The sequence below is a fragment of the Balearica regulorum genome, chromosome 3 (assembly GCF_011004875.1).
Source record: "Balearica regulorum gibbericeps isolate bBalReg1 chromosome 3, bBalReg1.pri, whole genome shotgun sequence".
Classification (NCBI taxonomy): Eukaryota; Metazoa; Chordata; class Aves; order Gruiformes; family Gruidae; genus Balearica; species Balearica regulorum.
In genome coordinates, this window is record NC_046186.1 from 35,458,822 (window position 1) to 35,483,016 (window position 24,195).

The 24,195-nt window shown below is 36.3% G+C and overlaps 1 protein-coding gene across 3 annotated transcripts in view; it reads left to right on the forward strand.

Annotated features, from left to right (window-relative positions):
• The window catches only part of SENP6 (SUMO specific peptidase 6), an 84,685-nt gene that overhangs the window by 45,268 nt on the left and 15,222 nt on the right, over nucleotides 1–24,195 (forward strand). For all 3 annotated transcript variants that reach the window (XM_075747533.1, XM_075747535.1, XM_075747536.1), the window contains 12 exons: nucleotides 570–640; nucleotides 2,779–2,915; nucleotides 6,942–7,344; nucleotides 8,231–8,460; nucleotides 11,015–11,185; nucleotides 12,080–12,122; nucleotides 16,838–17,017; nucleotides 20,106–20,332; nucleotides 20,923–21,029; nucleotides 21,117–21,233; nucleotides 22,081–22,203; nucleotides 22,459–22,551. In XM_075747533.1, coding sequence (XP_075603648.1) covers nucleotides 570–640; nucleotides 2,779–2,915; nucleotides 6,942–7,344; nucleotides 8,231–8,460; nucleotides 11,015–11,185; nucleotides 12,080–12,122; nucleotides 16,838–17,017; nucleotides 20,106–20,332; nucleotides 20,923–21,029; nucleotides 21,117–21,233; nucleotides 22,081–22,203; nucleotides 22,459–22,551 — 1,902 coding nt within the window. The remainder of the gene's footprint in view (nucleotides 1–569; nucleotides 641–2,778; nucleotides 2,916–6,941; nucleotides 7,345–8,230; nucleotides 8,461–11,014; nucleotides 11,186–12,079; nucleotides 12,123–16,837; nucleotides 17,018–20,105; nucleotides 20,333–20,922; nucleotides 21,030–21,116; nucleotides 21,234–22,080; nucleotides 22,204–22,458; nucleotides 22,552–24,195) is intronic.

Below are 24,195 nucleotides of genomic sequence, written 5' to 3' on the forward strand. Positions count from 1 at the left end.
ATGCAAATTATACCAACCAAAGTTTTATTAGCCACTAATTTGTCTATATTATCATATCTTAAAAACAAATATATAGGAACTATGTCTTCTCCTGTCTTGTTCTTTTTATTTTTTGGCCACAACAATTTTTGACATCAGATCTCTTTCCTCTGTTTTGCATCTTCTCTTCCTGTTTTTTAAGTTGTGGAACTTGTGGAATCTACTTTAATATTAAAATGGTAGTTGCTTCTATTTGGGGGTTTTAAAAGTATCTATCTTGTACTGTGTGAATGAGGAGGAGGAGATGCAGGCTTCAGTCTTTGAAGACTTGGGTCTAAAAGTGAGAGACTCCTGAGCTATTGATTACTATCAAAGGGGATTTAGATCAGAAGCACTTCGAAGACCTTTACTGTAGCTGTTCCTAGCATTCTGGTAATATTTTTTTAAGTGTACCAATAGCATGTAATTGGAGAAGTTATTTATTCATAGCTTTCAGATACATTTCAGGTTTATTTTGCTCATGTATAATTTTGGCTAAATTATAATGGTGTCTGTCAAAAGAGGAACCGTATATCTAATTTATTTTCCAGAAAAGAATACCCCCCTCAGCTTCAGAAAGTAGAAGCAGACCACATTAGGTTACCAAGGTCTCAAGGAGTGGGTAAGTTATGTTTAGAGTTCTCATTTCTTTTAAGAAGAAGAATTTTTTGAATACCTGCTTTGGTCGAGTGTGTTGCCAAACTTTGTGTAAGCTTTAGTATATCTATTTATATCCTTATATCATGTCATTCTAGATTTATACAAGTTTGTGCATGAAGGGAGGAATTTATGCTTTTTGATAGATTTCTGCAACCTGTTCAGTCATCTTATAATTAATTTTAAATTAGGCTTCAGTTATTTTAAAGACAACTGAAATTAGAAAGTTTAGAATCATAGAACTGTTGGAGTTGGAACAGATCTCTGAAGATCATCTAGTCTGAGCCCAACCCCCAGCTTATTAAATTATTGACGAGGAGATTCTGTAGCACCTATAGTATGTGCAATATGTAACATGGTAAATAACACTTGGTATGAAGTATATTGAGGTTGTCGTGGTTTAGCCCCAGCCAGCAGCTGCGCCCCACGCAGTCACTCGTTCACTCCCCACCGGCGGGATGGGGGAGAGAATCGGAAGAGTAAAAGTGAGAAAACTCGTGGGTTGAGATAAAGGCAGTTTCACAGGCAAAGCAAAAGCCACACATGCAGGCAAAGCAAAACAAGGAATTCATTCACCACTTCCCATGGGCAGGCAGGTGTTCAGCCATCTCCAGGAAAGCAGGGCTCCATCATGTGTGATGGTTACTTGGGAAGACAAATGTCCCTTTCGCCCCCCGCCCCGCCTTTCCCGCTTCCCTTCCCCCCCCCCCCCCCCCAATATGGTAAGCATGATGTCATACGGTATGGAATATCCCTTTGGTCCTGGCTGTGTCCCCTCCCAGCTTCTTGTGTACCCCCAGCCTACTCACTGGTGGGGTGGGGTGAGAAGCAGAAAAGGCCCTGACTCTGTGTAAGCACTACTCAGCAATAGCAAAACCACTCTCTGAAAAAAAACCCCCTCAATATTATCAACACTGTTTTCAGCACAAATCCAAAACATAGGCCCATGATAGCTACTATGAAGAAAAAACTCAGCTGAAACCAGGACACGGGTGCTGAGGTAGTGAGTAGAAGAGCCAGCATCAGCACTGCCTTGTAGCTCAACCGAAATAGGTTCTTACGTTGTTGGTTAGGGACATCGATGGAGATGCAAGAGAGAAAATACAATTTGCTTTGAGGTGTGGAAATTGTGAAATTAGAAAAGAAAAGCAACTATTTGGTTGAGCTTTGTCAGTACGGCTACAGATACAGTCTGTAAACCTGCTATTAGCTGCTTAGCTGTCTTCGCTGGGCAGCTATTCTTCTGTGCCTTTTTAGCTTAATGTTAAGTAGAACGTCATCAGTTCTGCACATAAATTAACTTAAAACCCCTACTTATTATTGTTTCTTTTTTGAAAACAAGTCATTCTTTAGTTTTGAGATTTTTTTCTAACAGTAGGATGTTCGTGAGACTATCGGTATGTATATTGAAAAAGTGTTAAAAAAACCCAAACAAACCAGACTTTAAAAAGTTCCAATATGGAGACTGCAATTAAACCAGGGAGTGTAAATAGCACTTTAACGTTAAACTGAATTAAGGCACCCTTGTACAACATACTGTTTTTCTAAAAAGAAAATCTCACTCTATGCATATTTTTTCCTATACTCACTCTTCTTCCTATACTTAAAGCCCCAATATAAAACAGGCTATGGCAGTATAGTTTACTGTACTGCTGTGTCTTGTGTTGGAGGACTAAATCCTAATTACACAGAACATTTCCAATTAGTCTAAATGCATTCACCAGCAGTCTTTTAGTGAAAATTACCATCAGCATAATCCAGCAGATCCTCTCCTATTTTCAGCAGACACTCCATTGTAGTTGTTGTGAAGTTAGTATAGATTTTCAAGTCCAAAGACTCCTCCAAAGACATTAATTTACAAATTGTCCCAAGAGACACTGAAATAGTATTAATAAAACAACATTTTTCAAAGTTACTTTGGGGATTTTTTTCTTATTCATACAAGAAATCATGAGACACTTGAAGCAGTGTAGTTTGTTGGGTGTTGAAAAGATGTTTATGGTCAGTTCATGTTAATGTATGTAAAGAAATAAATTCACTGTAATTTTAATAGCACACGAGTAGACATTTCTTACTAAAATTTTTGCATTTTTTCCCTCCCAGACAGTATAATGGAAAATACAGAAGAGTCAGAATCCGAGTCAGAATCTGAAATTAAGAGAAAGGTGCAACAGAAACGTCACGGCAATTCATATCAATCTGACTTGACTTCTACAAAAAAATGCTTAACTCAGTTAAAGGTGGGTTAGATTTTAAAAACATGTAAACTTCTGTTTAACTTTAAAAGTTGATACATATTTTTAAAACAGGCATTCAGTTGTAAAATAAGTTGATGTCCTAAAAATCCTTAGAGCTGGGAGGAAGATTCACATAATTAAATTTTTAAAAAGTTACAATGATAGAGATATTTAAGTGTTAATATTGATACTTGTTATGAAATATTTATTTTCTGATTTGAACTAACAGGTGCTGCACTGGAAAGCAAAAGAACTTGTGTTTAAATTGATTGGCTGATCGATAAACCAGAAACTGATAATTTTGGTTTGCTATCTGAAATAGAGGAACAATATTTTACTCTGTTTTTATTTTTTTAATTTTTTTTTAAGTGTCATGATTTTCTGTAACAATAAAGACAGGAGTACTGCAAAGATGCAAGTACTTCTTATTGAGTTGCTCTCTTTCTCAGTGAAACTAGCACAGGTATCCAAATGGTATTCTCCAGTCTAGATGGAACTTTTCTGAATGAGAGATGTAAGATATTTTGGAAATTCCTGTAAAGCTCTCCATATGTCTTATCATCTTCCCAAGTTACTATGGAAGATTCATAATGCCCACATACAGGTCCCACTGTATGACTATCAAAGCAAAACTTGCTGTAAGGAGATCTTGGTTTTAAAAAAAAAAAAAAAAGTAGACCTGTGATTATTATATATATCAGCTTGTGTTTGCTCCTGTGTATTAGAAAGTAAGTCAGACTGTATTTCTTTGTTAGGATGAAATACTTGGTACTACTCTTATGCATTTCCGTTATATATTTAGTTAATATGATGTTACTGGAAATTTTAATAGATGAGTTTTTGATCTACATAGGGTATTGATATAGATATGATCTGTAAAAACTAAGTAATGAAGTAACAAAGCAGTTGAAAACAAAAGACATTACACTTCTGTGGGTTTTGTTCTAATCGTTACATTGATAACTTTTTTTTGTGTCTGTTTAAAGAAGTAAAATATTCATTGCTTATGTTCTGTCAGGTAGGGGACAAAAGCAGAAAACAGTCTTCTAGAGTGAAGTGTTCATTGAAGAAAACAATTTAAAAATAAATGGAATCTTGTCACTGCCTTGATAAAACAATTTTCAGTCTGAAGACCTAACAAATGTCATCTTTTAATATACAGAGTTTCTTCCTTACAAATTATGCGAATTAGCATGAGAGGAAGGATAGCAGCCTCATCATTTGTGGCTGGATTGTGATCTGTGTAGGCCATTTGCAGTAATTCCTGGCTCTAACTAGAAGACTCTGCATTCATTTAGAAGTGAGGTGTGCTTTCAGCATATTCCTCGCTATTACAAAGCCATGGTACTGACTACCAGATCTACTTCCTGTACTGTATGCACATAGAATGTGAGGGCTGGAGCTGCACGTAGAAGCATCAGCAGCTTGGTGTCCTTGAGCCAGACTGCGTGTAGCTGACTGACCACATTGCTAAAACAAGCTGTTCTCTGTCTCCCTGATAAAAAAGCGGCAGACTTGATTACATTGTTCCAGGGGCATGATTTCATTTCCAAACCCATCAGACAGATTGTACTTGTAAACAGTATTTAATAATTACATATGGTACTTTTTTCCATGTGCATCTTGGAAGTCTGTGAAGTTGAGAACACCGACAGTCATGAATGGAAACCAGTTAATTTTTCTCAGACAGGAAAGCTGAGTGCCTGCAGTAAAACTGTCAAGTAGTAAGCTTAAAAAAAAGATGAAACCCCCATATTTTTCACACAATGTATTATGAGATTTCAAAAAGGGATTGATAAAATTTTCTGAGGCTACATCATCATTAAACAGGTTGATTTCAATTGAACCACTGATTCAGGAAATGTCTACATTGGTAATGACATCACGTAAGGAGGACATGCCCTTACTCTATTCCCTGTGCTCCCAACCATCTACTACTGACCACTATTGAAAGCACAGCACAGGGCTAGATGAACCTTTACTCCAATCCCATGAGATAGTTATGATCCTGTAAGACTGTATAGTTTATGGATACACTTTCTGGATGTGGAACAGATCTCGCTGCAACTGAATTCACTAGCACAACTCTTGGGTTTATTTTCTTTTTCAAATGGGTTAAGAGTTTTATCCTTTTTTACAGTAAAGGGATTTAACACAATGATTTATGCATTTGTCATGAACCATATGCATTTTCATGAGTTGCCAAAGTGCGCAGATGATCGATCAGAGGTTTATGGAACCTCTGAACAATTCAGAAGTGTTGGTTGTGGTTTTATGGCAGAGGAATTACAGATATAACCAGCTCCTTGTCAGGCAAAGTGCAAATGGTTTTCATTTTACTAGACTATAACAGGTTGCACGTTCTAATTGTTAAAAACGTACAGAATTTTTAAAGGAAGGAGGATTTTCTGCTTCATATGTGCTTACTAAAAAAAAAAGCTGAAAAATAACAAAAGCTTTGGATTCTGAAACTTACGGAGATAGGGCAGAGTATTTGTATAGGGCATATAGTATTTGTATTTTGCAGATTTCAAAGTTTTAAAAAATGCTGTATTATACAAGTTATAAGGCAGACACATTGAGGTATAACTCATCTACTTAAGTAGTCATTTATCTTAAAATAGAGTCTAAAAAAAGAGTATGCCCCTCTTAATTAAACACTGTTCCCTACCATCAAGATGCAGGCTCTCAAACCGTGGAAAGGAAGTTGATTTTAAATTTGTGGTGTGTGGTTGAGGTAGAGGGGTGCAGTTATTCTATATTTAGGATCCTTCAGGTATGATTGGTAGCTTCTGTTGAATATTTTCATGTCTGATTGAAATTCTTCAATGTGATTAGCCATGTCTTTGTAAAGACTACATCCTCTAACTGAGCACTAAGGCACAACACTGATTTTCGTGTCACTTGCTATCTTATACTACCACTCAGGTTTTAAAGGTCTGATACATTTTATACACTGAGGTTTTTTTGCATCTGTTTCTCGATGGTATATGTAGCTGTGTTAAATCACAAAAATTTTGTAAAAATAATATATTCTCTTTATATGACTTTTGCCTTTACATTTGTTTTTAAAAATGATTGAAGATCCCAGAACTGAGGAAGTTGTCTTTATTGGAAAGGTGTTCATGGCTGGGGTTGAGGGGAGCAAATTGTGATAGCTATGTTTTGAAAATAGGTTCAGAAAATTTTTGGTGGGATGTAGGTATTTATTATCTTCAGTAGTTCACAGTACAGTGATTATGTCATTTGAGTTCAGTGCTCTAGGAGACAACCACATACATTAAATTTCAGTACTACAGGTATCGCATGTTCAACTCTGTATACATTCAGTAGCTGATGTATTAGTATTGAATCGCTTAGACTTAGAAGTTCTGCACTTGTGAGTGTTACCTAGTACGTGAGAAAGCAACAAAACACATCTCTGCAGTGACAGGATATGTTTTTCCCTTGTAGCCTTCTCCTTTCCTCTTGAAAGTTTGGGGAACTTCTGTTCCTCAAGTCTTGGTTTCTTCTTTGAGATACTGAACTCTAGAACAATGTATTTCCTTTTTTTTTTTTTTTTTTTTTTTTCCTGAGGAGTGATGCAAATGAACTTCATGACCTAGGAGGTTGCTTATAGTCCTCTTTAGCATTGCTCTGTGGATCCTTAAGTTGCTTTATTTTTGTCCAATGAAACTGTTTTTACAGAAGTGATATAACTGGACCTTCTTGCTGATGGTTATACATATCTGAACGGTGTGCAACCTTTTACATTTGGAAAGAAACAAGGCAAGAAGGAAAATCTGAATTGTCCAACCTTAATCAGTTTTTAAAAATTGCCACAAATGACACTTATTCTTCTTAGAATATTTTTCATTTTCTTAAATGAAAAAAATCAAACTGTATTTTAATGTTTGCTTTCTCTGTTTACTGTAATTGCTAATATAGTGTTGTCCATCTACACTCTGAATGGAAATTAAATGCAAGATTTGGAAATGGTATCTTTATACTTACACAGTTACTGATTTTGTGTGTGTGTGTGTCCTCTAGCTTTTGGAACAAATTGATTATTCTGCTGATTGCCCAAATTGTGGGCGGGCAAATGAAAATCAGACCAAATGCCGACATTGTGAAAGTGCTTCACTAAAGGATTTACAAAGAGTCTCTAGACAAACTGTGACACTAAGTGAATCTGTGGGACCTTTATCACGTTCTTCAATACATCAGAATTCAACAGGGCAAAAGTCTTCAGGTACAGGGTTCAACACAAAGAAGTTTTATAGTTCTGCTGTTGGGAAAGGTCCAACGGATATTCTACTGAGCAATGAAGTTGTAGGACATTCTATGTTACGACAGAATGGAAAAGTTGGTCTTATAACTGGGACAAAAAATCCTAAAATTACAGGAAGCTTAAGACAGAGGAGTACAAGACCATCTGAACTAAATGATCCAAGTAAGTACCTTTTCATGAATATAGTCATAAATTGGAAACCCAAAATATTGTATAATGAAGGAACTGCCCTTGCAGGTTTACATTACAGATTTTGCATGGAATTTTTTTGTGGGTGTGTTCTTGGGGAAGAGGGACAGACCTTTTTATAGTTTCCTTTTCATATACTGAGGTTCTCTCTGAGAAAGATGAACATTGGGGAAACCAAAAATTATTTCATTAATTGTTTGTTTGTTTGTTTGTTTGCTTTAAAAGACTTACACTTTATAATTTTTAAAAAAACTTCTTAGCAGAATTCCATCATTTATTCTCCCAAAGGGAAAGACAATCTCTGATTTTATTTTTTTTTATCTCTTTTGAGGTATGCATCTGAACACTGTCCAGGTTTTCCCATTTATTTAAATTTCTTAATTTGTAAAATGATTATTTTTGTGCTTTCTCTGCATAAACTCAAATTAATTTATAAGCAGGAAGGAACTGGAATTTGGGAAATGATGTTTCTAGTTCCGTGCTTAGCTTACTAGACCTTGTCATCTTACTGATTTGAACAATTTCAGTCACAATTTCTCCTATCAGTTTTTCTTAAGTTGTATTATTCACTGTCAATTCTTGATTGAACCAAGAAATGTATGGTTTCACTTCTGTGTGTAGATGCAGAGTAATGATATCCATTTCTTGTATAGTTAGTTGTGAGAAAAAAAAAAAAGAGGGAGAGAGCACCTGCAAGCAGATTCCAAATAAGCATTAATAAAAGCATAATATAATGATAAATGTGGACTTTTTTTGGCACTGCAGGACAATTACATAAATTACTTTTAAGCTATTGCTTGAAAAGAAATTTCTCTTACAGCAAAATGTAGTGGTTGAGAATTTAATATTTTCTGTTTAGTTGTTTTGTCTAGTGATGATGATGAGGAGGATAGTGGCAGCACTAGGAGAATGGAAAGCATTTCACCTCGTCCTGCAGATTCAGCCCGCTCCTCCCCAGCTCCTTCTACAGGAAAGGTGGAAGCAGCATTAAAGGAAAACAGTTGTGGAATAGAACAGAGAATAGGTAGTATAACAACAGATACAGAAATTGCAGTCACACTACCAAGAAAAGCAAGAATGAAAGATCAGGTACTATTTAATGCTTTGTTTAAAGAAAACAAAAATCAAATCATAAATGGAAAATGTAAAGGCTTGTCTTGCATTGTCGGAAGTTGACTACGTTTGATTGCTTTTCTTATTTAGCAGCTCATTGAGTAGTATCTCCATCATACTAGAAACATAAGAAAATGTTCATTATATGCTTACAAGTGTTCACAATGATTTGAATTATGCTTTTAAGGTAGATGCTTCTGTGTTATACATGTACGCTTTGAGACTGGGCAGGGTACCTCTATGAAACTCAAGGGCCTACTTAGTTTTCAGAACGATGTCAGTACCAGCTGATGCCTGGTAGGACTGCAGACATATGAAGTTCAACATGAAAAGAAACACTGGGAACAATAGTGGCCCTTTAAAATTAAAATACTTTGACAACTGTCCCAATTAATAGCACTTATTTTAAGGATTTCATGGTGGTCCTTTTGGTTTTTAGTTGAGTACCACTGCAAGAATTGGATAAACAAAGATAATGCAATGCACCATGAGCAGACTCCTTAAGTGCTGTCAAAGGGGACAGCTCTCATGGTATATTAAAAACTTAACCACCTCAATAGTGAGCCATTAAGAAGAATAAATTCCCTGTGGCAACCGGTGTCGAATTAATAGTGCTGATAAAAACCATTCTTGGGTCACTTGTCCAGTTTCAGTATTTTGAGTTTGGTTCAGCAAGAGTTACCAGATTTCCACCTGCAGTCTCAAATCCTTTGCATTTTCTGAGTTAGAACACTAAAGTAATGATTTCAAAACCTTCATGCTATGTTGAGATTCAGAAGCCAGCATTCTAGTGCTGTAATTGATGAAATTATGGATGTTTATTATGTGGTGTATAATTAGTCACCACTATCAATATAAAGCTGTGAACCTCTAGCCTACAATAAAGCTGTGAACCTCTAGCCTACAATAAAGCTGTGGGGCTAAAAGCTTGGATGATAAATAGTTTTGAATTTCAGTTATTCTGGCATTATGTGCTGGATTAATTGAAAGCGTCGTATGTGAAGGCACTGGTGTCTAAGACTTCTGAATCTCTCCCATATGTTTTCCTTTGTATATCCATATGTTCCTGTTCACTAGTCTTTAAGAACCAGTTGTAACGCTGGAAAATAACTGCATATTTTAGAGAAAAGAGCTTGCTTTTGAGAACAAGGGAAACGAATTTTTTTTGGTGGTATTTAAACACAAACTTTGCATTGATTCAGGGAAACTGCTAAGAATTGCAGCTGTCACAGTGGTTTTGTCAGATACAGTAGAAGAAGCTTTAAGAAGCCTTTTTCATTTGTTTTTCTCTCCAAATATTCATTACTTCTTTTCGGAAGAGGCTACTTGAATATAGCACCGCTTTAATGTTTACTGTCTTACTGTTTGTCTGTGATTTGAGTTTTGAGCTTTCAATAATGTTTAGCTAGTCCAGCAGACAAAAATGAAAAGCTGTCTTAAACAAGAGTCCTAGGAAAGTATTTTAATTACAGGGGTTTAGAATCTGTACCTTCTCCACTGTATTTAAATGAAGCATCCAAAAGTATATTTTGAATTATGGACAAGATAGGCTAGTGATTAGGGATTTTGAAATAATTGTCAAGGTTTAGTCTTAATAGCAATATTTAATCCCTTAAAATATTTTTCTGTGCCAGTTTAATTGTATTTTGCAACCCAAAAGAATGTTTCTTAATGCACAGCTTTATTCAACAATATAAATACCAAAGAAAAGACTAGTGTACAGAAAATCCTTCCACAAAGTAGAGCAATATAAGCAATACAACAAATAAATATATTAATGTGATGGCTATCAGCCAGCTTTCCTTCATTTTAATAGGTTTTTGTAAGATTGTTCTGTTGGTAAACAGGAGACTTCATTGAAATTACAGCTTCAGTCAGCATCCAGAGACTTTCTTGAACTGGAGCCAAACTCCATGTGGCCACCTTTAAGTGCTTAGTCTTCTGATCCTAAAAACGTCTTAATAGTTCTGTAGAGTTGCTTTAAGGAATTTTGATTTGGTTTATATACTTACATTTCTTGAAGATTCTACACCTGCTAATGTGGTGATGCACTGTCCTTCTGTAATAACTCAGTGTTTTCATTCACCAAAAGCTTGGACTAATAAAAACTGAAACAAAAAAGCCACCACTAACATTGTGGTACTTTTACAGCATTAGTGTTTTTATATAAATAAACATATATTAAAAATAACCTTGTTTTGCCAGGCTGCACAGTGTTTCAAAATGAGGAAAACTAAATTGTTGTGGCAATTTCAGAAGCATTATTTGTGATTTGGAAACGTTCACAAAATGTCTACGTGTGTCAGCTTACAGTTTTTTCTTGAATGTAGCAATGTTAACATCTTCAGGTGTTGCAAAAACTGCTTTAGGAAATTCCTGTCTTTTGTACATGATGGAGGTAGATGCTATAGTAAGTAATCTCGTTGACCAATAGAAAAGTAGCCGAAAATTTAGTCACTAGTTTTTAACAAGCTTGTTTTAGCAATAAATCTTAGTGAGACATTCTGAAACGTTGAAAATTACTTTTCAGTTTGGGAACATTGTGTCTAACACTCCAATAAAACGTCGTAAAGTTATTTCTCAAGAGATTGTAACTGAGGCTGTACCTGTAAATTATCAAAATTCCTGTGAAAGTGTCATTCTGAACTGTCGAAGTATACGAATAGGAACACTACGAAGAATGGTAGTGGAACCTGTGATTGTAAGTAAACTTGTTATTTGACAAATCTTTTCAGTTTTTGATGGACATTGTCATTTTCATACTTGAACATCATACCATTTTGCTTTTGTCTGTGGAACAGTAAATTTGTCTCTGATTTCAGAGGCGGTGATTCCTAAAGAATCCCAAAGTATTATTTCTAACACATATGATCTAGTTCTGGTGTTTAACAGAAGCATCATGCTTGGAAAACCCTTGAGAACCCGGTTCACTTGGTTGGGGGGGCTTATGGACTAGCATGCATTTTTTAAGAAAATTGAAGGCAACAGTTACCAAAAAATGGATATTGATAGATGGAAGGAAGAAACATGCCTGCAGGTGAAAAATTTTGCTTCTATAGAACAATTTTTTTTTTTTTTTGTGTGTGTTAACCTTCTTAAGTTACTTGGAGACTTTCAAGGAGACACTGAATGTTAGTTGTATGCAGTAAGCCAGGCAAAGTGCATACGTCTTGCTGGGCTAACCACATAAATGTTACTTGTTCTTTCCACCTTTCTGGAAAACCCTATTGTTTGATGTGCTTAAATACTGATAGATGACATTCTCTTTCAAAGATTTTTTTCCTCTCCCTATAATTTGTGGTATTTTTCAGAGTATTTTAAACCTTTTTGAAAACAGAGTACTTAGGAAAGATCTTAAGTTTTAACAGTCAATATGACTGAAAGAGACACTGAATAGTGAAGAGTTTACTTGCTTGAGTTGTGCTAAAATGTCCACTTTTGTTTTTAAAAAAAATTTACATTTTACATTTTTGTTTTTCAAGTATTCATTACTCAAGTACTTAGTCAATTGAAATATGTTTACTAATAGTTAAAGGGCATTAAGCCAATTTTATTTTGGGGAAGTGAAATCTTATTATTGTCTTGTCTTCCACAGTTTTGCCTGGATTATATCAAAATACGCCTTGAAAGTCAAGAAGGTGAGTACATCTTTCATTTTATGTTAATACCCAATATATATATTTTGAATGAAGTAACTTTGTCACAGGAATTAACAGGTGAACCATAATGAAATGTCAATTCTGGTTTTGTTATATTTGTAATAAATTATACTAGGTGCCTGTAGTCTGATAAGAGAAAAAAAAAAAAATTAAGAGTATAAATTTGACCTGAACTGCCTGGTGAATAAAAACCAAAATGATTTTGCATTTTCTCTGCCTTCTACTGACAGAAAGAAAATTCCCAGATAGCAGGAATTAGCAATTTATGGTGTGCCTGCAACTGGGTCATTAGTTCTTCCCCTTCATCCTAGTAGAAGAGCTGTTGGTATTCTGGTGATAATTGGCAAAGGTTGTCTTGAAAATTATTAACAAAAACAATAGGCAAGTGTAACCTCCTGTAAAACATGTTACCTCTTCATCACTTTATTAGTTCTTTTATTTCAGATGCATAAGTGGAGAGTAAAAACCACACAGCTGTCTTAGACTTTTCCTGTCTATATCTCCCTTTACAATTTTTTTTTCTCTAGCCTATAGGTTGTATATTTCATGCTACTGAAAGAAACTGAAAGAAATACAGTGTCATAGTTTAGGAAATGGTGAGCTTACAACTATTGGTCTATTTCCTCTGTTTTCTTTCGTAGAGTTCTGCTTTGGGCCTGAAAAGAAGCTTTGCCTCCTTTTGTTAATCTTAAGTTTCCATAAAGATGCAGTTCTGTCAAATTTTGCCTTTTGTTACTTGTAAAAGAGAACTATTGTATTTTGTTATTATTATATGCAAAAAGGTGTCTCACAAGCTGTAAAGAGTAGCCTTTGCTCAGTCGAGTATTTAAGTTTCTGTTGCATCTAAAATACAGTATTTAAGTTTCTGTTGCATCAGTTTTCATGCATTAAATGTGTGAAAAAACCCCCCAACAATAACCCACTAAAAAGCTTGGTAAAATTTGTAGAAAATGTCAATTTTTAGTTAAAACAGCTTGCACAGTGAAATTATTTCCATGGGACTTGTCCCTCAATAGCATAAAAATGGTGACTCATTAAATCATTAAATGCTGTGTTTATTGGAACATTTAATGCTTTTCCTTTTTTTTTTTTTTTTTTTTGAGTTTTGCATCTGGACGAAGATGGGTGTATTCTCAGCTAGCTCCATTTCTATTAACTTCGTAATCATAGTGTGATTTGTTTTAATACAAGTAAGGATCTTGAAATAAAAATGACACCTATTTTTTTTTCTTTACATTTATTACAGCGGTCATGCTTTTTCAGGGAGAGGCAAATGCTTTGAACAGCTGTAGAAACAGCAGTGCTGTTCTACCTTGAGCTTGTTTTTGCATATATTGTGGTGGGTTGACCCTGGCTAGAGGCCAGGTGCCCACCAAAGCTGCTGTATCACTCCCCTCCTCAGCTGGACAGGGGAGGGAAAATGTGATAAAAGCCTCATGGGTCAAGATAAGGACAGGGAGATCGCTCAGCAATTACCATCACAGGCAAAACAGACTCAATTTGGGGAAATTAACTGAATTTATTACCAATCAAATCCGAGTAGGATAATGACAAATAAGAACAAATCTTAAAACACTTCCCCCCCCCACCCCCGTCTTCTTCCCGGGCTCAACTTTAGTTTCAATTTCTCTCCCTCCTCCCCCTCAGTGGCACAGGGGGACGGGGAATGGGGGTTCATCACATGTTGTCTCTGCCACTCCTTCCTCCTCAAGGGGAGGACTCCTCACACTCTTCCCCTGCTCCAGCGTGGGGTCCCTCCAATGGGAGACAGTCTTCCACAAACTTCTCCAGTGTGAGTCCTTCCCACGGGCTGCAGTTCTTCACAAACCGCTGCAGCGTGAGTCCCTTCCCTGGGGTGCAGACCTTCAGGAGCAGACTGCTCCAGTGTGGGTACCCCACGGGGTCACAAGTCCTGACAGCAAACCTGCTCCAGCATGGGCTACTCTCTCCACAGGGTCACAGCCTCCTTTGCGCATCCACCTGCTCTGGTGTGGGGTCCTCCACAGGCTGCAGGTGGATATCTGCTCCAGTGTTAACCTCTATGGGCTGCATGGGGACAGCCTGCTTCACTGTAGTCTTCTCCATGGGCTGCAGGGGGATCTCTGCTCCGGCGCCTGGAGCACCTCCTGCCCCTCCTTCTTCACTGACCTGGGTGTCTGCAGAGTTGTTCGTCTCACATATTCTCACTCCTCTCTCTGGCTGCAAATGCTGCTGGGTTTTTTGTTTTGTTTTTTTTTTTTTTTTTCCCCGTTCTTAAATACATTATCCCAGAGGTGCTGCTACTGTTGCTGATGGGCTCAGCCTTGGCCAGCGGTGGGTCAGTCTTGGAACCGGCTGGCATTGGTTCTGTTGGACATGGGGGGGAAGCTTCTAGCAGCTTCTTGCAGAAGCCACCCCTGTAGTCCCCCTGCTACCAAAACCTTGTCACGCAAAGTAAATACATGTGTAAATATATATGTCAAGTTCTCAAAGTTCTCTCCATGTCCCTTGTCATTTTTCTGCAACTCCCAACTGGTGTTTCAAGGAAGCAACTTTCTGTTTCTAATATGTAAAAAAACTATTCGCATTGCCTTTATATGGCTAAATCCTCTTGTCTGTCTTATATCAGTGTTAGAGGAAATACTGTTCACAGGTTAAGGCATTTATGGTGAAATGTATTATAAGATGCCTGTCTTAATGCAAAAGGATGAATATGATTTAAATTGTCATCTGAAGAGTAGACAGTCTTCTCACAGGAAATTCAGTATGCTTCATCTCAGTGCAAGCACAGTTACAAGGATTCAGAGTTTTCTCCAAAGGCCAATTTGCTCATGTTTTGGCAAGGACCTTCTATCTAGACACCATTAGAAGGACCTGTATTCCTCAATTAAATGGGTTGAACCCGGTTTTAAGTTGGGATTTTTGTTTCTGCAATCCGCTCTGAAAGCGGGAAGTTAGGTGACATGAATTAAGGAAACTATGTACATATAGGAGGGAGAAAACTGAAGTATTACTGTACAAATGGAGGTATTGTAGCCTAGCCGTGGAAAGGTGTTTTATTGTTTGTTTTAAACACAGAAGACTCTAGGAGTCATCTGTAAGCCTTCATTTAGTTACTAGCTTCATTTTCCCCTATGTAAGTCCCTAGGGAGATAAAGGAGAATCAGTGCGAGGAGATGGACTAGTTAGATCCCTGTAGCATATTTCTGCTGCTCTTTTCCTGATGAGATGGCAAACTACTGTTCTGAGCACTAAGTGCTGCCCTGTCGGCTTGAAGGAAGCAGGTTGTTGCTGCCACCTGACTTGGAGCTGGGCTGCTTCTTCCCCAGCCAGTGGGACAAGGGTGTCGGAGGTTTAGAAGGAAAGGAGAGCTGCCTTGCTCTGCAGAAGCTGTGGTGACCACCACTTCCAGTCTGCAGCCAGTGGATGCTTTGCTTTGGGTTACTGTTTGCCCTGTCTTTATGAGCAGCAGGGTGGTTTCTGGCAGGCACAGGGGTATGAATTCAGTTGCCAGCAAGAAGGGAGGATGTACAGAGCTGCTGCTGGACGCTGGCTGCTAAATGCCAGGAGAAGGATAGGGGAAACAGTTCAAAAAAACAAAAGGGGGGTGGGGAGAAAAAAAAAAAAGTGCTCCCTCCGCTAATAAGAACCTCTAATAACTAATACTAGTAAGGTAGAAAGTAATGATATGTCTTTTATGTCATCTTTTTCATCATATGGTTTTAGCAGTTGTGTTCAGGGTGTTGCAAATTAAACTCTTTAGGTGGTAACCATTTTGCTGATTTTTACTCACTATCTGTCTAGTCATGAAATATTTACTAGAATTTAACTTAAGAAAGGCCTTAGTCTTTTCAGGAATTCTCTGCAGTGTCTCCTCCAGTTTACAGGGAAAGGAAGAGGAGATGAACTTCATACATTTATTTTTATTTATTAGAAGGACTTTGTTGCTCCATTTCGCCTTCTAGCCTATGTTTTTTCCTCTGTGTAAGGGGATATGGTTTTTCAGGTGGAGGCTGCCACTAACAGAAGCTTTAAGTGACTACCATTAACCATTTTTCTGATCTAGAAATAATTACTGGCATTGAACTTCTGCGTCTTTTCACCAAATTCAGAGAACCTTGACTTCACGCGTTCTTCCTTCCCTTTTTATAATGCAATAAAACCCATAAAATACTCAAACATTGGCACTGGCAGCATCAGATGTAGTGTTAAAAATTTACCATATTGGTAGCATTTTTCTTTTGTAGTAAATTGAGAGCAGTACCTTATTTTCTTCAGGCAATCACATAATTTCTCTGCATGTGTTTATTCTCTTCTTCATTTTAAGTTGTTTTTCATAAGGGAACTCAGTCAAAGATAAATCTACAAAGAAAGTTTTATGAACCTGTTGTAAAATGTGTCACAGCAATAGTTGCAAATTTAAATTGTCACTGGAAATATTGGGGTTTTTTCCTGTGGAATAAAATCTAGATTAAAATTGGTGAGAAGGAAGGTTTGTTTCTGATGACTTTTATGAAAGGTGACAGTAGAGTGCAGTTCATCTTTTAAGATATTAACAGACATCACTTCCTGGATATGTGTTAATTTTAAACTTTTAAAAACTTTATTAAGTTAATGAGCACATAGTGATTTCTTGTTAAAATCAAGGGAGAAATTGTAAAGGAAACCTACATATTTTTACTATCATTTAATATTATGTAATTATTTTTTCCTAGAATCAGAAAGCGATATCCGAGAGATTAACCTGAAAACTTCAGAACTTACCAAATGTGAATGGTGTAGTGTCCGAAAATTACCGGTAGTTTTCCTACAAACAGTACCATCAACCTGTAGTAGTCTGAGAGACCAACTGAAAATGAGTAAAGATAATGTCTGGTACGAATGTAAAGGAGAAAGTAAGTAAAGCAATTTTAGTCTACCATTTCACTTTAAATTGTGTTTTAATGTTTTGGATCATGACTGAGTGCACTAAAGAATAAAACTGGCATTGTTGGCTGGGGCAGGTGTAGTGTTTTCCCAGACACAATTGCCTTCCCAGGCTGATGAGCAGTACAGTTCAGAACAGCTTGGCAAAACTGTAGTCTTGTTTGTCCACACACATGCTAGCTCCAACATTTAGTCAGTTTAGTATAACTTTTTTGACTAATACTTGTGCTGAATGAAAGCAAGTTGGTTTGTTTAGCTTTTGTATGCGGGCTTTTGCATTTATATAACAGCTTTTGGTATACTTACTTCTGCTTTCTGTGCTGTTCTGCTTACAGGTCTTAGTTTAAGTAGAAACTTGTGTGGGTTCGCTTGGGTTTTTTCCCCATGTGCTTGTAGTGATGTGATGTAGACAAATATCTGCTTGGAAAAGTGGATTGTCTTAATGTATCTTAAAATTAAGTTTAATTTCAACATAGTTTTCCTCAAGGATCTAGCATCTCAATATGCACGCTATTTTTAAATTTAGAATAGAGTCATCTTCCCCTTAAATAGGCTTTTCTTTAAGTTAAATTTTGTGGTTATTTATACTTGTACTCAGCTTCATAGATACATGATGCATTCAAATGGAGGAAGAATGCTTTCAACAATCTCAGAATTGCGTGCTTCCAACATACAATACTGTTATAACAACATCATCCACCTCCTACAAAAAGTAGGAGCTGTAAGGAGTATTATGATTACAAAAGTAATTGGAGAGCATGTGGGGGAGCTAGAGGCAATGCTGGGAGCAGGCATTACACCCCGGGTAAATGCAGTGTTCACAAGTGAAAAAAGGAAAAGCTTCCTGAGTTGCCGGGGTAAGAAATCCTTCCCTTTCCATGTCTCAGCCTTTCTCCCCCAAGCTTTTCCCTCTGAGGCTGTGGTGCTGAGCTAGTTTTACAACCCCCTGCTTTAGTGTACTTGATACTTAGGAGTACTTTGTGATAACACAGTTGCTATTTGCTTTGCGAGCAATGAAATTACTTTAAGCTTGAATCCATAGCTGTGTAAGCAACTGTGTGTAGATGCCTAGTTCCCAAAATAGAGTTCCCAAAACCCAGTTAGACACCTAATTCCTGTGTGCGGTGAATTGGGAAATACACTGTTGAAGAATTGTTTTTCACAACAGTTAGCATGCCAAGTTAAGAATAACCAAAAGGAAACTCTTTTTCTCTTACAGAAAAACAGGGCTCTGCAGCTCTGAGTTAGCCAGCTACATGAGACTGGGTTTTGCAAGCACAATCCCATTCCTGTGTCTGACTGCCTAAATAATTCTTTAGTGTAACTTAGTGCTTTTTTTACTTCTCTGGTGATGTGAGTGGGTGATATTTATACAATAGCTGTTTGATCCAACTCTCATTCCCCAACATTTTGTAAAGGTGCAGGCTGACCTGTTGAAGCTAACCCACTGTACCAAAAGAAGTACAAGATTTATTAGGGCTAGCAAGAGTAAGCATGAGAGAACACCTGATGGTATTGAGTTTGCACAATGTTCACTGTGGACAGAGAGGTCTTGGTTTGTTTATGTTATAGGGCCTGAAAGCAGGGCTTTGCTCTTCTAGGTGGTGAGATCCCTTTACCTGTGTAAGGAGATGAAGATTTCGATTACTGTGACATTTTAAATTCATTTTCTTGTTCAGATGCATACTTTTTAGAAATGAAAACTGGTTGCCAGTGGATTGGAGATCCTTAAGAGATTTCTGTTTTCTATGGTAACAGAAATCTGATCAGAAACAAAAACCTGTTTCTTCTGTGAAATTGCTGTTACAGGTTTTTGTACTTAGGTACCCAACAGCACGTGCCTAGAATCAGTAAGAGTAGTTTTGTTAGAACTTTGTGCTTCTAATATGTGTACACAGTTTGTATCCACTTTTTAAAAAAGCATCATGCTTATTTTCCCATTTAAGTCTGGAAATGGTTGTCTCAAAAATATACTTCCCTTCACCCGCAGTATTCTACTCAGTTCAGTTTCTAAGCAGTGGTTTAAGTTTTGCATTCTACTTGCTAGCTGCCCCAAGTAGTATTTTTTTTCAACCTGTGGCTGTTTCTGAGAGAATCTTTATTGTCTGAAAGAGCTGACATGCAGATGTCAGTGCTATATATCCATGTAAAAGTGATTCTTATAGACTGTTCTGGCTAAAAGACTTGGGGACCTCTGGACTTAGATACTGTAGTGACTTAAATATGATTTTCAAAAAGCAGTAATGGTTTATAGTGTAGCCTTCTAGGATCAGGATAGACCATGAATCTGCCTGAATCATGGGGTCTCACATACTGTTTTTTGTTTAATTTAGTATATGTTTTCTTACTTCTCTCTTTTTTTTTTTTCCGTTCCCCTTTTGCAGTCACATCTGTTTGAAAGTAGGAGAAAACCAGACTGAAGTCTTTTAAAATAAAATACCATGTTGATGTTTAAGGGGTTAAGTAGATGAAAACCATTTTTATAGTAAACATTGAGACCATAGAAGCTGATCTACTTTCTTAATACAGTTCTCCTTTTCTAATAAATTTCCACAGATGAATATATCTTCATTGATTTTTGAGACCTACTCTAGACTTCTTAGTGTTGACCTGGTAGAAATTAGGGCATGGTATTTCCCTATATAGAGAGGAAATTATGCTGAATACATGATTTCTGGAATTGTATTGAAACAATAGGATAGGAACCATCATAAGAAAAAGAGAAAGTATTGATTACAGACTCTTAATGTCAGTAAGCAGAGAAGCTGTTACTGCAAAATATGTTTTGGCTTTGCATTCAATGTCTTTTAAAAAATTATCAGGTGTAAAAATTAACATTTCTAGATTAAGGCAGAAGCTGAATGCACTCTTTTTTGCAAATGTAGGGAGAAGGGTTTGGTAGTTAATCCTTCAGTCTGCCTGCATACATGTGTATTACTGCTAGTAGTTATTGTCAGCAGTGCATGCATATGTTGGCTCATGATTCTTTGAAATGTTTATAATTGCAACTTTATATTTTGTTTCTAAATGAATAATTTTCTCTCTGCTTTTTCGTAGGTCAAGAAGAACAGTACATCATTTTGATTTTTGAAACTGGTCTTGATCCTCATGCAAACACAATATTTGAAAAAATAATTAATAGGATTGGTGTGAGAAATAATATTTCGAACTTCTTTGTGAAAATTTCTTTTGAAGAAGCCAATGGCAGGCTTGTTGCATTTACTAAGTGTTTGGAAGACAATTCCAAAGGCAGCCCATCTCACAGAGAAAACAAAATAAAAAATGTAATTATGTTTTTCTTTTAGAACAAAGTCATTATATTATTTCAGTAATAAATACAGTAACTATACAAAAAAAAAATAATTCCAACAACTTCTGCTGTCTTTTATATGAGGATTCCAAGACTGGTCCATGGTGGGTCATGACACTATGCAAAATAGTCTGTGCACTCACAATACTTTTTAATGTGTTTAGTTTGATCATAAGATTGTACAGTGGTCCACAAGTAATGTTGTCATTTAAAAATTATTCAGGGACAAGAAATTTGTACTATAATTAGACAACATAATTGTTTCCAAATTCATCTACTGCTAAAATTATACTATTTCAAACAAGAAGTTAAGTTGCAGTGTTGTAGTTAATTAATGTTTTCTTCAAACAAAACTACTTATTAAAGAATTTTAAAGTTTTGTGTGTCTGCAAGAAATGAGTACAGACCTAAGTGTAATAAATGAACTAGGAAGGGAAAAAACCCAAACTTTAAGTCCTTCTCAAAAGCAATGGATATTACACTGCTGGACTTCACAAAGCTTTATTACCTTTTTGGTAAATTTGAGCATGGTATGCAAATTAATATTGACTCTGTTCTTTTAAGGTTGCTTCTGAGTCTAAAATGCAGCAGCGAAATAAACAGTTACCATATTTTGATGATGATGAAGAAGTTGGAGAACCACATACAGTATTTATTGGTCCAATAGAAAAGTAAGATACTTATCTTTGCCCTGTAACAATTCTCTTGAGGGTCTTTTGGCATTTCGTATTTATTATTGAATGTATTTTTCTTTTCAGGTTGATAGTTTATCCACCTCCTCCAGCTAAAGGTGGTATTTCTGTGACCAATGAAGACCTCCATTGTCTAAATGAAGGAGAATTTTTAAATGATGTTATTATTGATTTTTATTTAAAGTAAGTTTTGTTTCCAATCAGTTTAGTTGTCTTTTACTTTGAAACCTGGAAAGTTCTGACAGTAAAAATTCATAGGTCAGTTGATAACACTTGGTCTCCAACTTTGTATAGCTCTAATTTTAAAGGGTTTTTTGTATTTTTGCCAGAAATTTTGGTTCCTCCTATCCTGTCTGACAGTGACATTGTTCTCACTTGGAAAAAAAGTTCTTTAAAATTTACTTGTATCTGAAAAGGAACTAACTGCAAGGAAAACAAAATAGTCTTTTATAGTTAAATTATTTTTTTCAGAGTATTTATGTGCCCTGGAATTGAATTTGTTTTGATTAACGTAACACATCAGTTCATTTTTTGGTGTTGCTGCTGCAGATGTTAGAAGCACATTAAATTGTTACATGCTGCTGTGTTTACGCTATTTGTAAGGTACCTATGTATAATTTTAGTCCATTCAAATACTTTAGAGGTGAACAGAAAATTAGTGCATCACTCTGGGAGTGTTTGGAAATTTAGTGGCTCAGTTAGAAAATATGGGTCTTTCAGATAGGTTATATGCAACAAACTCATTGAATTAATTTTTTCCTGCCATGAGAAAAAAATGAATACAACAACAGCAGGACAACTTGTTGATTGAGCAGAGCACTTAATACCTTGAAATACTGAGACAGATACTGCATTAAGGAGTTCCTGTGGTTAGTTAGCTCTAATATTCTTACAAATATTTTGTGAGAGGCTGCAACAGTTTGGTGGGGAGGTAGCACTGTCAGCAGTCCTTTTGACTCTGGTGATGAATATTTGGAGTTAACACCTCCATGAATTTTTCTTTTCTTTTTTTTTTTTTTAAACTAATTAGGTATTTGGTACTTGAAAAACTGAAAAAAGAAGATGCTGATAGAATACATGTGTTCAGTTCATTCTTCTATAAACGCCTTAATCAAAGAGAAAGAAGAAATATTCATGAAACTTCAAACCTTTCGTAAGTCTGTTGATAAGTCAGTTTTACTAAGAGCTAGGTACAGTGAAGACTACAAGAACAGATATTTTATAGAGATAAAATTGTTACAGACAAAATTACGATACCAACAGAAATCGAGGAAGCATCCAGACATATAACAAACATAGAATTTGACTTGAAAATCTTAAGAAGCTGTTAAGGTGAAAAGACTTGGAAAAGTAGTCTTTCCATTAAAATAAGCCACCCTATAAATCATGTGTTGGTTTCTTCTTGCAGAATACAACAAAAACGACATGGACGAGTGAAAACATGGACACGGCACGTTGACATTTTTGAGAAAGATTTCATTTTTGTTCCCCTTAATGAAGCGTAAGTAAACACACCTTCTTACTGCATTTACAGGGTAAAGGCTTAAGCTTCATAATTCTAAAATTGAAAGTTATGTTTTAATGCGAATTGAAGTTAAGAGAATAATCATATTTTTCCATGTGATAAAAACCAAATAATAATGTAAGATCTTTAAGTGTACTGTTGCAGTATAAGAAGTATTGGACAATATAAAGACTGAGCACAAATGGCCTTTTCTGAGTACTTTTTCTAGGTTTTACCTGGTTCTCTGGAGTTCATTCTTCTAAGCTGTTGTTATTGATAACTTTTGGATTTACCTTTTTCAGTCCTTATTTGTTCTTCTAAGAAGATCTCTTTGATATAGATGATATCATCCTTTAGTTACGATAAACCTGTATCAGAAGAAAATGCAATTGAAAATCTCTACTGCCCTGTATTGGGAGTTGTAATTCTTTTTCTTTATATCCCTTTTTCCTGATATTTTTCTTTGGCCAGGTAGCAGACTTTTAGCATTCCAATAGTTGTTAAGGACTTCTAATGATGCTTGCTTTCTTTAAGATCGGAGCAAGTTATCACAAACACATTTCTGTATTTCACAAAAAGAATCTAAGCAGTCCTTTAGCTAAAATATTTAGGAAAGTTAAACTACTGCCTTTTAAAAATACACAGTAAAAATGTAAATAAAGTAAGGACTGAGAGACAGGAGAATTGTAACTGACTTATAGGCATATCTAACTGATCTTTTGAAAATTCAAAGAATAGGGTGGAGGGTTTTTTTAATTAAAAGCTCTTCAAAGAAATTTATCTAGATACTGTGTCATTGTGCAGTGGGAGGAGATTTTCTGAATCTTCGCTTTTCCTGCCTCTTCCCCAGCTGAATTCTGAGGCTAGCTGTAGAGGGGCAGTTATGAGGTAACTGACCATAGATCTGGCTTTGTTTTAAAGTTGTAAGTAAATCCCTGAAAAAGCTGTCCACAAGCACTGACTTTAGCATTTGAGATGCTACGACCTCTGTACAGCCATGGGAAGACAGCCAGTCCTTAGATGATGAAAATGACTCTGGTGTAAGATACTCTTCCTCTCCACTGCAGACTGCATCCTTGCCGTCCCTCCCCCCCAAAGCTTTAAGTACCAGAACTTCAAAGTGTCTATCACTTGAATTTTAGTTGCCTTAGAGTTTGTTATATAATTTATTTTCCACCATCCTCTCTCATGTCGTTCACACATCCATATTGGTTATGCATAGGAGAAATGAGACTGATGGTGCTGCAAATATCAGATAGTGTGACTTAGAAGTCACCTGAAAATACGAAGAAATAGTTCTGTGGTTTTAGAAGAACTAGTTACATTGCTAGTAACTTAGCACATAGTAGTTTTCACTACCTTGTTCATTTACTGTTAAGCAACTAAAGCAACGTCCACCTTAGCAAGTAGCGCAGCTCAGTAGGAGTGAATTTGCAGAACAAAACAGTTTGTACTGAAGACATGATGTTCATACCCTATGTGGGTTGGGAGATTTTGCTTTGGACTAGCTTGGTCTCATAGACTCATCCAGTAGTGATTAGAGCATGAGAAGTGTACTCTTGGTGTGCATATTTCATCTGGAAATTATCCTGGTCACACTTTTTGGAACTGTCCTTCACTGTGAACTGAAACTTGGTAAGC